This window comes from Heterocephalus glaber, unplaced genomic scaffold, assembly GCF_053883595.1.
Source record: "Heterocephalus glaber isolate CG9 unplaced genomic scaffold, H.glaber_assembly_v1.0 deba00001504, whole genome shotgun sequence".
Classification (NCBI taxonomy): domain Eukaryota; kingdom Metazoa; phylum Chordata; class Mammalia; order Rodentia; family Bathyergidae; genus Heterocephalus; species Heterocephalus glaber.
In genome coordinates, this window is record NW_028258324.1 from 71,410,369 (window position 1) to 71,425,376 (window position 15,008).

The 15,008-nt window shown below is 42.9% G+C and overlaps 1 protein-coding gene across 2 annotated transcripts in view; it reads left to right on the plus strand.

The window, feature by feature from the left end:
- Nucleotides 1-13,009: 13,009 nt before the first annotated feature.
- Lamp3 (lysosome associated membrane protein 3) overlaps nucleotides 13,010-15,008 on the plus strand; it is a 33,656-nt gene continuing 31,657 nt past the window's right edge. Inside the window, exon 1 of one of the 2 annotated variants that reach the window (XM_004834927.3) lies at nucleotides 13,010-13,234. In XM_004834927.3, the coding sequence (XP_004834984.2) occupies nucleotides 13,186-13,234 (49 nt within the window). In that variant the 5' untranslated portion in view covers nucleotides 13,010-13,185. The remainder of the gene's footprint in view (nucleotides 13,235-15,008) is intronic. The other variant, XM_004834928.3, reaches the window with a different exon arrangement.

The window sequence follows — 15,008 nt, forward strand, 5'->3', positions numbered from 1 at the left end:
ATCCCAACACTTGGGAGGCTGAGACAGGAGGGTCATTGTGTACCCCAGCCTGGGGTACATAGTGAGCTCAAGGCCAGTCTGAGCTTCATAGTGAGACCCTGTATTAAAAAACAAACAAGGGCTAGGGATTTAGCTCAGTGGTTTCGCTGCCTGTTGCCCAAGCGCAAGGACTGGAGTTCAATCCCCAGTACCAAAAAAACCCCAGAACCTCAGTTGTCCTTGGGTTTTCCCTTGGACAATTTGGGTGAGTTTAATTCACTGTCAATGGCAACAGCTATAATTCTAGCTTTTTTCTTTTTACCCTCCTTTGGATCCCAATTGTTGAACACAGAAAAGGCCATGTTCAGCAACTGGGTCACAGATGTCTGAGGTCCCATCTGAAGTTTCTTCATTAAACAAATGGGAGAGACCCGTATCCTCCTGAGAAACAGGTTGGAATCCAAGGACAGGATCATCAAAGACATCTCTCTCTTCCTCCAGGGCTATTCTAAATACCATAGTTTCCGGGCTTTTTCTGAGATAAAGGGTCACAAAAGCCTGAATGTAACAGATTTTACTCCACCTTCTATGTTTTAAGTAGAAATGGTTTAACTGAAAATTAGTCTTATAATTTAAACTACCATTCTGTACCTATCTTCCACCATTTTCTAGTGCATACTGAACCCAAACTGTATTGCAACAGTAGGTAAGCTCTTCCTTTTTTAAACTGGCAAGGTCAAACTTTCCCACTGATCAAGGACACGGTCTAGTGGCAAAGTCTGGCATCTGCAGGGTGTGGTTCATGAGCTTTCCTATGGCTCCTCTTGGGGCCTATAGAGAATGACAACTAGGTCTCAGGTATTTAAGGTGGTGTCCCATGTAGAAAGAGGAAGCCTCATTGGAGCCCACAAAGCATCCTTTGTGGGACTCAAGTATTCGCTAGACAGACATCTCTTTCTGAAGCTAAGATGACACTGACATCTTTCAAAGAAGCATAGAAGAAAGCCCTACCAAGGGCCTTTTGTCTCCATATGGAGGCCACTAACTCTTTACGAAGTGGGGTTTTGAGCCACTTGATGGCCCTTTGAAACTCTCATGAGATCAGGGTGGGGTCCCTGCCCACCAGGACTCCTTTGGCTTCATTGAGCCATTTGATGACTCTACTTAAGCAGAATGAAGCTAATTGAGAAACAGTTATCTCTTTTTTTTTAATAGCATAACATTTATTGGTACATTTTAGGCATACATAATGATAACACTCATCACAGAGAATTTGCACTGAGGAACAGTATCTTTTGCATTTACCCTGATAGTAAAAACTTTGGTGCTTTATTTAAGGCAGTAGAGACAGAAACCTCTTTTATAAGAAAAACTTTTAGAAATCCTAAATATGACTCACAGTCACTTAAGTTAAACTTTACTGGCTGTTCTTTTGTTCTGCTCAGGCATATGTCTCTAAATTATCTAAATTTTGTTAGAAGAAACAAGGAAGGGATCAGCCAAATTCAAAAGAAAAGAAGAGGAAGCCCACATGTTCCTTGTAATAGGAGGCTTAGCTCCTATTCACAAGCATAAGTGCAGCCACATGACCAACCAAAATGACCAACAAACATGGAGGAACCATGTGACTGACTCACAGGAGGAAATAAAATGGCTGCCAATCATGGCAGAAAGGTGGACTGGGATGAAACAAGGTCCTGAGAAAACAACTCACAGATGATAACCAGAGATAAAAGGCCATCTAGGGGAAAAGCACAGATGAAACCTTGAGCACATAAAGAGTAAACTTGGGGGGCCAGAGATTTAGCTCAGTGGTTCTACCACTTGCCTTGCAAGCACAAGGTCCTGAGTTTGATCCCTGGTACAAAAAAAAAAAACAAGAGTAAACTTGAGTAGGCAGCTACTCAAGCAGGAGACCAAGTTACCAACAGCTATTTTTCCCAAAACAGTGAGAAAACTGACCAGAGTATCATGGAGAACAGAAACCTGAGATCAAAAAGGTCAAAAACCTAAACTCCAGGTTCTACACATGGTACCTAAATATTCTCTTCTGCAACTAGGTTAATATCAGCCTCTTTGACTGTTCTTTATTGCTCATATCAGCAATGAGTGGCCAAAACTGGAAAAGAGAAGAAAAAGAGAGGGCCAGGGATTTAGCTCAGTGGTTCCGTCGCCTTCCTCGAAAGCTCAAGTACCCAAGTTCGATCCCAGTACCACAAAAAAAAAAGAAAGAAAAAGAAAAAGAGAGATAAACTTGAGGTAGATCTATGGCCCTCTTACTGGCTGGGAGAAACAGAGGCCATGCATTCCTCTCCACACACACATGAGAGGGAAAGTAGGAAAGAGTTCCTAGCACCATGAGAAGAGTTTCCTGAGACCCCCAGCCTAGGGAAGAGAGAGAGAAAGAAGAAAAAAAAACCTTCATGTCATTTTAGAGAGAAACAAACAAAAAACCCAATGACTCTTACCTGCTCTCCTGGCTGGCTCTCCAAACATGTTACCGGGTTTTAGGGTGCTGGAGTCTCCTTCCAGAGGTGGTTTCTAAATTCTTTCTGTCCTGAGAAAAGAATTGGTCAAAACAAGTGCAAATGGTAACAAAGTTTTAAGAGTTGGAAAAGAAACAGGCTCTGCAAAGTGAGTTTGAGCCAAGTAAAAGTAGGAAAAGAGGGCCAGGGATTTAGCTCAGTGGTTTCATTGCCTGCCTGGCAAGCGTGACCCAAGTTCAATCCCCAGTACCAAAAAAAAAAGTAGGAAAAGAAGTACAGCCTACAGTGTGAGGGTGAGCCACCATGCAAGAGAGAACACAATAGCAAAAACTTAATGTGGACTGTCCTTTTATATCACCCACTCCTCAGGCTGATGTCACGTCTAGACTGTTGTATCAAAAGTTCCCATGAGAAGTCTATATGCAGGGCTTAGGGAACTGTTTTATGCATGTGTCTTGAGATTTTGTCCCACCTCTTTCCCAGCCAGTTTCAGCCATGCTCTACCTTCCAGAACCCACCAGCACCCACAGTAGCAACATCGACTCCAATGGGGAAGGGGTGGAGGAGACCTGCTGTGGGAGTCTGTCAGAGTGTGTGGGCTCTGGGTGTGACCCCTCATGACTTCCTCAAGGTGCATTTAGGACCACTGTGGGGATCTTTCCCAAAGAGAGGCTGCTTTATATCTCACCAAGCTTATAAATTCAACAGACAGTTAAAAGCATGCAGAGGGCCGGGGATTTAGCTCAATGGCACCATGCCTGCCTCATAAGCGCAAGGTCCTGAGTTCAATCCCAGGTACAAAAAAAAAAACAAAAACCATGCAGAGCCCTTTGCTGCATTAACAGTAAATATGTCTACCAAGTGAAAAGAACGTATCCTTTTATGCAACTAATGACAGTATATTTTCACACTTTTTAGAACACATTCATGCTCAGACTCAAATATGTTTGTATCTCAGCAGGCTTCTCTGCCTATCCTGTCACTCACAGTCCATCCATTTGCTTACAAGCTATACCAGAACTGCAGACACCTGTGCACCTTGGCTGAGCAGAACAGTCTTCAGGATTGGGATCAGTGTCTTAGGAAGTGGTACTTGGATGGTCTCAAACACGCCTCTCCATTGACTAGCCAGCCACTCACTACAGAAACACAGCCGAGAGCAGTCCCAGGCCTCTGGACCTGAGCCTGTCACTGAATAGGGTGCTAGGAGGTTCCTAAACCCACCCTACCCATAGAATTAAGTTGCAAGTTTGCTGACTTCCATCATGGAAAAAGAATTTTCAGGATGCTCCTGTAAGGGGCAGAAAGGGATTTATTAGGCAGAAATGTAAAACGTAGGTGCTCAAAGAAATGGTTGTGGTCCCTCAAGAGAGAGGCACATTGTGATCTGGACCTGGGTATATTTATGGGCCTTGAGGGCGTCTACAGCATGGGCGATCTAGGATGTGTACTCCTGAGATAGGAGATTAGGGTGGGTGTGGCAAGTCTGGCTGGGGAGGTAGGTGTGAACTGTTAATTGCAGGATCCCAGAACACATGTGCAAACAGTGCCTAAAGCCCTGCACGTGGACTTCTTACAAAAACTCAAGCAGGTCTTCAGCAGAATGGCCTCAACCTGACGTCAGCCTAAGGTGTGGGATCCCAGCACTGCCTCTCAGGACCTGTGTGTAGGGGTTCTCGAGGATTTCCTCAAGATTTGGATGGCATAAAAGGACACGGCGAACTCACTATGGTGGCTTTCCTCCCTATAGCCCACCCTGCATCCTCCGGGGTGTACTTTTATCCTGCTTTTTCCTCTTTAACTCAGCCCAAGCTCACTCTCCAAAGCCAGTTTCTCTCTCACGCTTCACTTTTACTTTTTCAAATTAACTTTGCTGCCTTTTTTTTTTTTTTTTTTTTTTTTTTGCTTGTTTCATCCAATTCTTTGTTCAAGATGAGAAGAACCTGGAAGCCAACTCCAGAAGGAGATGTGAGTGCTGCAAAACCCGGTAACGTTTATCTGGCTAACTACTTTTAGAAGAAGACTTCCTGGGAACATTCCCACTATCTATTGTCTTACCCATCTGTCAGGCTAAAAATGCAAACCATTTATGTGCATTTAAAGTTGAGGTAATTCTACTAATTCCACCGATACTGCTGATTCTTTGAGGGTAGAGATGCATGGGAGGAAGTGCAACTTACAGGTGAAAAGCATAGGCCCAGAGCCCACTTTATAGGCTTATTGTATCTTTAAGACCCTTAGGAATTTTTTTTGAATGAGTTTCCTGGAAGGGAAAAAGGCATAACTTTTGTGTCCTGAAGCTGCAGTTTTTGTTAAAAGTACAATTTTAAAATTCCGATCTTTCTTGTCTCCTTTCTACCGATCTTTCTTTCTTTGCCTGGATGTATGAAAACGTCCATGCTTGATGGTGCTGGCAGGGGCAGTGTCCCAGCCGCCCCCCGGATGCCGTGCAGATCTTGGGTCCTGGCTGGGGAACAAAGGAGCTTTCTCAGCGCCAACCACTGCTGAGGTCCCCAGGGCTGCCTGCTCTGTCGCTCCACTCTGGCCCCCTTGCGGAAGCCTACACAGCTGTTCAGCGGTAGCGTCCTCCAGAGAACGCTGCCCTGCTGAGCTCCAGACCAAACTCCCCGGAGCTCTTGGGGGACAGACAGTAGGGTGCGACAGAGAGAGTGGGGTGACTCTCATAAGGCCGGACCGGACCCGGACCCGGTACACAGTAGGTGACACTATGCCCCACTCCAGGCCTAGGCACACTGCTCACTCAGAAAGCCAGGAAATAGCTGTGAATATTTAGAGATTTTCAAAACAGGAAAAAGTAAAAAATGGGTTGCCGCGAGGGAAATGTGTGTCCTCTTCCCATTTGAGTTAATGGAAAAGAATCCAAAACTACCAGAAAAAAATCAGCCCTTTTTAGAGCTATTCAAAGCCTCCACGTGCCTGCAATGTTGCCTGCTGCCCACTAGAGGGACCTGAACACGTTGCGAAAGGGACGCAAGAGCGAGAGGGTGGCGCCGCAAGGTCAGCGCTGCCGTCCTTCTAGTCTTCTCTGCGGCTGATCCCGCCGGCGCTCGGCTGGAGGACCGACCTCTGGCGCCGGGCTCGGCGTCTTCTTCTGTCAGAACATCCGCCGGGCTCGGCTGGGTCCCTCTTTGTTTAATTCATCCTTGAAAACAGTTGTTTACAGTCAGGTGTGGTGCGTGCCTGTAATCCCAGCACTGGGGAGGCTGAGGCAGGAGGAGCTGTGAGTTCAAGGCCATCCTGGACTGCATAGTGAAACCATGTATCAAAAAACAACAAAACTGGGCCGGGGATTTAGCTCAGCGGTTTCGCGCTGCGCAAGCGTAAGGACCAGAGTTCGATCCCCCGTACCAAAAAAAAAAAAAATCATGTGATTTAAACACCTTGAAAGAGTGATTGTCATCCTGGTTGAGTGCCACATGCCTGTAATCTCAGCACTCTGGGAGGCTGAGGCAGAAGGATGGCAAGTTCAAGCCCAGTCTGGGTAAGTCAGGAATTTGACAAGACCCTATCTCAAAATTTAAGGAGCAGGGAATGTACTGCAGGTATATCTCAATAGGAAGGCTCTGGGTTCAATAAAAATGATGGTCACTGGGGATTTAGCTCAGTGGTGCCGCCATCTGCCTCACAAGTACAAGGTCTTAAGTTCAATCCCCAGTACCCCCCCCAAAAAACCAAAAAAGATAGTCAAATTGGATAATTTTTTTAAAACACTCGTAGTCCACAGAAGCCCACTTTGAGTATAAAGACATACATAGATTAAAAGCAAAAGGATCACTGAATTTTCAAGGCCAATCTGGGATACAAAGTGAGTTCAGGGCCAGCCTAAACTACATACCTAGGCCCTGTCTCCAAAAAAAATAAATATATAAATAAAATGAAACAAGGCTAATGAAGTAACATTTAAAAAAGAAAACATACCGTGACTAAGTGTTTCTGCATTGACAACAGAGCTTCAGAACACACAAAGCAAAAAGAAAACTGCAAAGAGAAACAGCTATGTCCACAATTGGATTACAAGCATGTCCCATCAGGCCTGGCTGGAGGCAGGGTCTTTAAGAGGTTAAATGAGATCATAAGGGTGGGTACTAACTGATGTGACTAATGGCCTTATAAAAAAAGGAAATTAGGATATGCCAAGACTCTGTGTGGGCCTAACCTGGACAATTTAGAGAGACCTGTGTCAAATTAAAATGAATACATAAATATTAAAAAGGGGCTGGCAATGTAGCTCAGTATGAAGGCCCTGGGTCAGTCCCCAGTATTGGGGGCAAAAAAGGAGGTTTTTGCTAATAAATTCAACTACTTATTTGGAAGAAAAAATTATTTAATAAGCCACATGTATTGTAAAATAATAATAAATTATAAATATTTATTTGGTATTTGTCCCAGTTCATAAGTCAGAGTTCCTAAAGCCTTTGTACATAGAGGCTCTAGGAGAATCATCTGTCCTAATATTTGCTTTTGACTCCAGTTCCTGACAGAGCTCCTAAGATTTTTGTAATTACTCTTTTTTTTCCTTTTTTTTTTTTTGGTACCAGAGATCGAACTCGGGACATGGCGCTTGTGAGGCAGGCGGTGGGTAATTACTGTTTTATAAGAAGCAGTTTTCAGGATTTGATATAGGCCTTTATTGATCTCCAGGAAACAGCAGCGTTTTGATGGGTAATGGGCAATACGGAAGGTCTATAACCTGCTGTCAGCTGCTTCTGAAGTACCCAACTGTGACATTTCTCCTTTACTCAATGCCAAGAGCCCCAAAAAGCAGCCTCAGGATGCTGACCCCTATACTCCTACACAGGAAACTGGTTCCAGGCACCCAGGGAAAACAGGCTGAACCCATGGACCAGCCTTGTCCTCTCAAAGCCTGCTATATCTTACCATGGATCAAGCCAATAGCTGCTTCTGTATGCAGCTTCCTTCAGTACAAATCAACATCAAAAAAGAACAGCTTTTCTATAAACCAATAATGAACTAGCTAAGAAAGAAATCAGGAGAACAATGCCATTCACAATAACTTCAAAGTGAAATAACTAAAACACCTAGGGATCAACCAAACAGAGGACCTGAAAGACCTCCACAGTGAAAATTACGGAACACTGAAGAAAGAAATTGAAGACATAGACGATGGCAAGACCTCCCATGTTCATGGACTGGCAGAAATAATGTTGCTAAAATGTCCCTATTACCGAAAGCAATCTGCAGATTTAATCCAATTCCCATCAGAATTCAAATGACATTCTTCACAGAACTGAAAAAAATAATTCTACAATTCATAGGGAAATGCAAAAGACCCAGAATAGCCAAAGCAATTCTAAGCAAAAAGAGCAAGGCTGGATTCCTCACAAACTAGAGAAAACAATCCTAAAATTCATATGGAACCAGAAGAGACACAGAAAAGCAAAAACAATGCTGGGCAACAAGAGCAAAAGAGGAGATATCACAATCCCAGATTTCAAGTTACATTTCAAAGTTACAGTAATTAAAAACAGCATGGTATTTGCAAAAAAATAGACATCTGGATCAGTGGAACAGAATTGAGGATGGGATGCAGAAACAACCCCAGACACATTCAGCCATCTGAACTTTGACAAAGGGGCCAAAAACATGCACTAGAAGAAAGACAGCCTCTTTAGCAAAGGGCACTGGGAAAACTGGCTATCCACGTGCAAAAGATTGAATCTAAACCCACACATCTCATCACATACTAAACTAAAACCAAAATGGATCAAAGATCTAAATATTAAACAGAAACAGTGGGCCGGGAATTTAGCTCATTGGTTCTGCTGCCTTCCTCACAGGTGCAAGGTCCCCGAGTTCAATCCCCAATACCAAAAAAACCCAGAAACAGTTAACTTGCTGAAAGATAAAACAGGTAAAACTCTTGAAGACATGGGCATAGGCACGCCTTTTTGAACAGAACCCTAATTGCACAAGAAAAGCATGACAAATCTACAAATGGGATCATATCACATTAAAAAGCTTTTGCACAGTAAAGGAAACAGCAGAGTGAAGAAACAACATGAAAAGTGGGGAAAAGATTGCCAGCTACACCTCAGACAGAGGACTAATAGCTACAATATATAAAGAACTAAAATAAAAGACTCAGTCAAAAAATAGGTAACTAAAATGAACAGACACTTCTGAGATGAAGAAGTACAAATGAATACATGAAAAAATGCTCAATATCTCTACCCATTACAGGAATACAAATTAAAACAACACTGAGATTACATCTTACTCAGAAAGAATGGCTATCATCAAAAAATCAAATAATAACAAATGCTGATGAGGCTGGGGTGGGGGGGACCCGTCTGCATGGTTGGTGGGAATGCAAACTAGTGTAACTGCTATGGAAATCACTGTGGAGATTCCTCAAAAAACTAAAACTAGAAATTCTATTCAACCCAGCTATTCCCCTTGTAGGTATCTCTCCAAAAGAGTTAAAGATCTCATATTACAATGATCCATGAATAACCATGTGTTTATAGCAGCACAGTTCATAATAACTAAATCTTAGAAGTGAGCTATATGCCCATCAACAGATGAATGGATAAAGAAAATGTGGTGTTTATACACAATGAGGTACTACTCTGCCATAAAGAAGGATAAATTTGAGTCATTTGTGGGAAAATAGCTGCACCTTGAAACCATAATGTTAAGTGAAACAAATCAGACACACAAGCTTAAATATCACATAGCTTCTCTTATATGAGAAATCCAAAATACAAATAGACTAAAGAGCAAAATAAAAGATAATAGGAAACCAGGAGAGAGATCTTTTGGAAATGGGAAGGGACCAAGAAATGGGGAAAGGGGGAAGGGAGGGGAGCAGAAAGGGACATAAAAAGAATTAAGATGTGTTATATGCATGTATCAAATCCCCACAATGAATGCGATTATGTACTACAAACGTGTACTGACAAAAATAAAAATATTTTTAAAAATCACACACACAGACACACACACACAGAGTAAGGTTGAAGGCATCATAAAACCTGATTTCAGGCCAGGCATGGTGCACAAACTTGTAATCCCAGCCCTCAGGAGACTGAAGGGGAGGATCACCACTGTGAGTTCAAGGCCAGCCTGGGCTACATACCGAGACCCTGTCTCAAACAACAAAAAAAAAATAAAAAGAAAAGGAAAAAAAGGAAAAAAACTGATTTCAAATTATACTACAAAAAATTATACTACAAAGTCATAGTAACAAAAACAGCATGGCACTAAGAAAAACAGCATGGCATTGACACATAAACCAATGGAACAGAACAGAGGACACAGAAAATCATGCAACTTCAGCCATCCAATTTTGCAGAGAAGCCAAAAATATATGCTGGAGAAGAGAGAGCTTCTTTAGCAAATGGTGCTGGGAAAACTGCATCTCTAGATGTAGAAGATGAAACTGGATTCTTATCTCTCACCCTGTATAAAAATCAATTCAAAGTGGATCAGAGATATAGGTATAAGACTGGAAACTTTAAAACTGCTAAAAGAAAACATACAGGAAACACTTGAAGCCTTAGGTAAAGACAAAGACTTCCTGAATAGGACTCCACTACCATAGGAAGTCATAGCAGAATCAACAAATGGGACTACAGCAAATTAAAGTTTCTACACAGCAAGCAAGGCAGCTGCCAAAGAAAACACAGCCTGCAGCTCGGGAGGAAGTCTTTGCCAGCCGCTGTTCTGACAGAAGATTGATATAAAGATCTTGAAAAATTTAACACCCAAAAATGAAATAGCCCGATCGATAAATGGGCAAAAGACATTGACTTTAAACAGTCAATTCTTTTTTCTAGTACTTTAAAAATTGTTTCGTTTCAGAGTAAATCATTTCATTTTAAGTATGGTGAGGATAAATGTTTTCAAATTAAAGAGTTAAATTGCTATCATTCTAAAGGAAACAAACGAAAATGTTGAAAAAGTTTCAGAACTTTTTTCTCCAAAACCATTTATAGGCAAATTGAGTTCTTTATCACTTTTTAGCAAATACTCAAATTGAAAATTGTTTTGGAGTCCTAGTACTAAACAGCCTAACACAGGTAAATTCTTACCTATGAATCTTGTTCCTTTAATATCTTATTTCAAAACATTTTTAACTTTCCTCTAAAGCTTTGCATCTTCACTTACAAGGTAGAGAGACTTTGAGCCTCATATTTCTTTGACTCTTGAAATAGAGGGAGCTAGAACACTTCATATTTAATCTATTAAACCTGCTGCAGAGCCATAACTCAGAGAAATTTTCTGAGTGAACTGTGGGTATCCAGGATTTGGAATTTCTTTCTAAACTTCATGCTGCATAAAACAAATAGTAAAAATACACATTTCATAGTGCTAAACCTTAATATCTAAAGTAATACATGCACCTTTCTGAAATTCCATGTGTGTTGAAGTAAAGCATATAATTATGGTTTGACAGATTTTTAAAGATAAAATTAAGAGTATTTGTGTGGATTTTCGTTTGTTTACAAATAATTAGACTATTTAAACTTTCAGAATAGTCAACAATAATGTTGTACTTGTTTATTAAAGATATGCTTTTTTCCCATGGGTGCACAAATAGATACATACACACACAAATTGTTGCATTAAGAATCCTGGAGTTATGTTGTAGACCATAGCTGAAGCTGTAATTTTCAGTCAGGACAATTACCTGTCATGACGATATAAAATAATTTACTAGTGAATGTTTTTCCTGTATGATTCATGTACAATTGTACTCAAAATTCCACTACACTACGTGAAAGTAAATGGATATTCCAGAATATGATGTGATTATATAATCTGAAACTAATTATTACTAAACCAATGATTGCTGAGAATCAGCGATGTTTTTGTTTTAGAATATAACTCATTGTTTATATTATGTTTTAGGTGGCACTAGATGATGAATAACATTCCCAATAAATTTATATTGCAGTCAAAAATTACATGCCTTCTGTGGACATTTTATAAGCACATTTTATATGGCAATAAAAATTTTTTCTCTTTAAAAAAATAAATAAATAAATGGGCAAAAGAATGGAACAGATATTTTCCAAGAAAAGTACAAAGGCCCTGGGCCAGGGATTTAGCTCAGTGGTTCTGCCGCCTGCCTTGCAAGAGCAAGGACCTGAGTTCGATCCCCGGTACCAAAGGGAAAAAAAAGAACACTTAGTACAAATGCCCAATAAGTACACAGGAAGTAATGTTCCAGGCCGGGGATTTAGCTCAGTGGTTCCGGCGCCTGCCTCACAAGTGCAAGGACCCCAATTCAATCCCCAGTACCAAAAAAAAAAAAAAGCACACAAACACCAAAAAATGCTAGCAAGCTTGGCGGGAGTGGGGGGGGGGGTCCCTGTCACAAACCTGCTCAAGTTCCCATGAGAAGGGCTCGTGCAGGGCTCTGGGAACTGCGGTAAATTAACAGGTCACATATACTTCCCACACCAGCTCTGCCACAGCCTAATCTCCTGCCTCAAAAGGACAGAAACTACAGAGCCCAGCTAGGCCACAGTTCAAATCTTTTTTTTTGTACCGGGGATCGAACTCGGGTCCTTGCACTTTTGAAGCAGGCGGCAGCACCACTGAGCTAAATCCCTGGCCTCACAGTTCAAATCTTATGCTGTTTGTGATATTCAGTGGTTCAGTTTCCACAGCTGTAAAATAGGGGTTTAAATTTTTGACCTTGTAGAGGTGTCATACGCATGACACAGGGTCAAGCACACAGGAGGAAATCCTTATATGGAAATTATTTTTGGTGGTGGCGGTGGTGTTACTATTCTTTGATTCTTCAAATCCTCTATGACCTTCAAAGCCCTTCCAAGGTCGGCCACCATAAAGCTACCTCCATTCCTTATCTAGCGTAGCTCTAGGCAGTGAACAATTGATCGGTCACCTGAGAAATGTTTCCCAAGTAGGCAGTAAGCAGGAAGAAAGAGGTGACATAGCCTAGGGCTCCTCTTCAAAGTAGGAACTGTTTAAAAATCTACATTCCCAATCCTAGGTTCACAGCCCAGCTTCTTCACCCATTATCTACGTGACTCTGGGCAGGTCACTTGACCTCTGTCTCAGTTTACCCATTTATGAAAGGAGGCAGCAATAATACCAATGGTGCATGGAGTAGCTGCTGGACCTCAACAGAATAAGAACACCTGGCAGATAGGAGCTACTTAATTTTTTTTTTTTTTTTTTTTTTTTGAGACGGGGTCTCACTATGTAGCTCAGTCTGGCTTTGAACTCACAGTGATCCTCCTGCCTCAGCCTCCCAAGTGCTAGGAGCACAGGTGTGCCCCACCACACTCAGCAACTGCATCTAGCTTTTGAAACTTCTGCTCAACCCTATCACTGAGGGATTGGTTTCCTCCCAGCTGACAAGCCTCTCTGGGTCTATAGAAAGGGATCCAAGCCATTAGGGGAAAAGGAGACCCCATCCCAGGTGTCTTTCGCTGTGCCCCAGCCCCACTGGCTGCTCCCAACACTCCTGGAGAGAGGAAATTCCTTCTTTCCCTCCGGGCCTCTTGTGGTTTCCCTCCGTGTGACACTACTTGGGCGGGCCCTGCAGCTACTTCTCATAACCTGAGGACTCCAGCTTCTCTGCCGCTGTGGCTGAAGGGCCAGAGCTGGTCTTCCTGGTGCTCGGGGACCTGCCCTGGAATTAGCCGGCGTGGGCGGCTCAGACGACTGAGCACAGGACACGGAGCTGGCCCTGCGTCCCGTCATGTCGCCCCAGCTCTCTGCAGTGGCAGTGTTCTTCCTGTCCCTGGCCGGTGAGTGAAAGACACTGCTTTCCGTGGTGGCCCTGCTGTGTCTGGTCCTTTCAAATCTAAGTGGCTTTGGTGCCCCTGGCCATGGTTTCTGCTACCTGGGTGCTTAGCTAGAGCCCATCTCCAACCTGCTCCCTCCTCAGCTTTCCCGAGGCCTCTCCAGGCTCTGTCCCTGGCACCAGCATCGTCCCGGACATCATATCAGGGGATGTTTGTAGAAATCACTTGGATCTGGGAGATGGAGAACTAAGCCAGTGCCCAGAAATGGCGCTGTCACTCTGTCGCCAGGGCAAAGCCTTCCTGTCTTGCTTTTCCTGTTTATTCTCAACTGGAAGCGTTCTGTTTGTGTCGTGTGCACGGTGAACTGTGAAGGTGCATCAGATTTGGTGGGACCAGCAGCTCCATTTCACAGAGGTTCAAATCAGGGCATCAGATATTTTTTTAAAATATGTTACCCTTGCATTTCTGCTCCCAGAGGCTGCTGGGAAGCTGGGTTTAGGATTATGGGATGTCCGGAGCTCATGCTTCCACTGAGGATTTTCTCCCAGGGCTCGCTGAGTCCTCTTGGGCGCTGTTGCTCTGTCCCTGCTCCTAAGTTCACTGTCAATCCACAGTTCCTCCTAGGTGAGTGGGACAGAACCAGCTCTGTCCACGCCACCTGCTGACACACAGGTGGGGAGATCCGGTGGCCCTTGGTTGTGACACGAATGTTAGGATTGTCACAGGAGTGATGTGAAGGGCCATGCCTGCTACTCTCATCCAAGCTGGTTTTGTTTGTCCTGCACTTTCAGAATTCTAACTTGGTGTTCTTTGGGGCACTCAAGAAGAAATGTTCTATTCCTCCTCCAGAAGATGAGAGGATTTATATCAGTTAACTTTAGATTCAGCTGCACAAAAGCAAGAAGCCCCAAATGACAGGGATTAAACAAGGCTTGTTTCTCACGTGAAAACAAGTCCAGAGGAATTTAGATGCATTCATTCTAGGGTAGGGGCTCCTCATCAGCTCCCCACTGTGCTTGGTGTGGCTTCAGCCTTCAAGGCTGCCTCATGGTTCTGGATGTCTGCTAGAACTCCAGCCATCACATACAAGTTTCAGGTTGGCTGAAAAAGGAAAAGCAGAAGAGCTCTAGAGAGACAGGCAACCCAGGTGCTTGAGCACCTTTGATCAGCCTTATACTCTCATGGCACCCTGGGGCGACTGTATCTCTTTTCTCATATTTTTCTTTTCCCTTCTTTCCTTTCCCTTACCCCTCCCACTTCTCGTACTCCTTTAGACCTTTTCTTCCTATTTCACATTATTAATTGTACATTTTGATCCTTATTTACACTTTTAGTTTTTCACACCAGAGAAACTATTCGGTATTTACACATGTGTGTCTTATTTATTTCACTTAAGAGTATGGCCTCAATGTGCATCCACTTAGCTATAAATGTCTCTAGTTTCTCATATTTTATGGCTGAGTAGTACTCCATTTTATTAAAAAAAAAACAAAACAAAACACATCATCTTTATCCAGTCTCCAGTTGATGGGCACTTGGGCTGTTTCTAAGATTTAGCTATTACAAACTGTGCTGCTATAAACATGGATGCACATATGTCACTGTGGTATGATTCTTTTAATTCTTTTGGGAAGATCCCCAGTAGGGGGATAGCTGGGGCAACTGTAGTTCCTTCATGCTGTCACAGACAGGAGTGTGGACAGTTGATGTGCCCACCTCAACGAGGCTCGCAGCCCCTCAGACCTACCAAGTGTCAGGCGTGGAGCCTTCCTCTGTT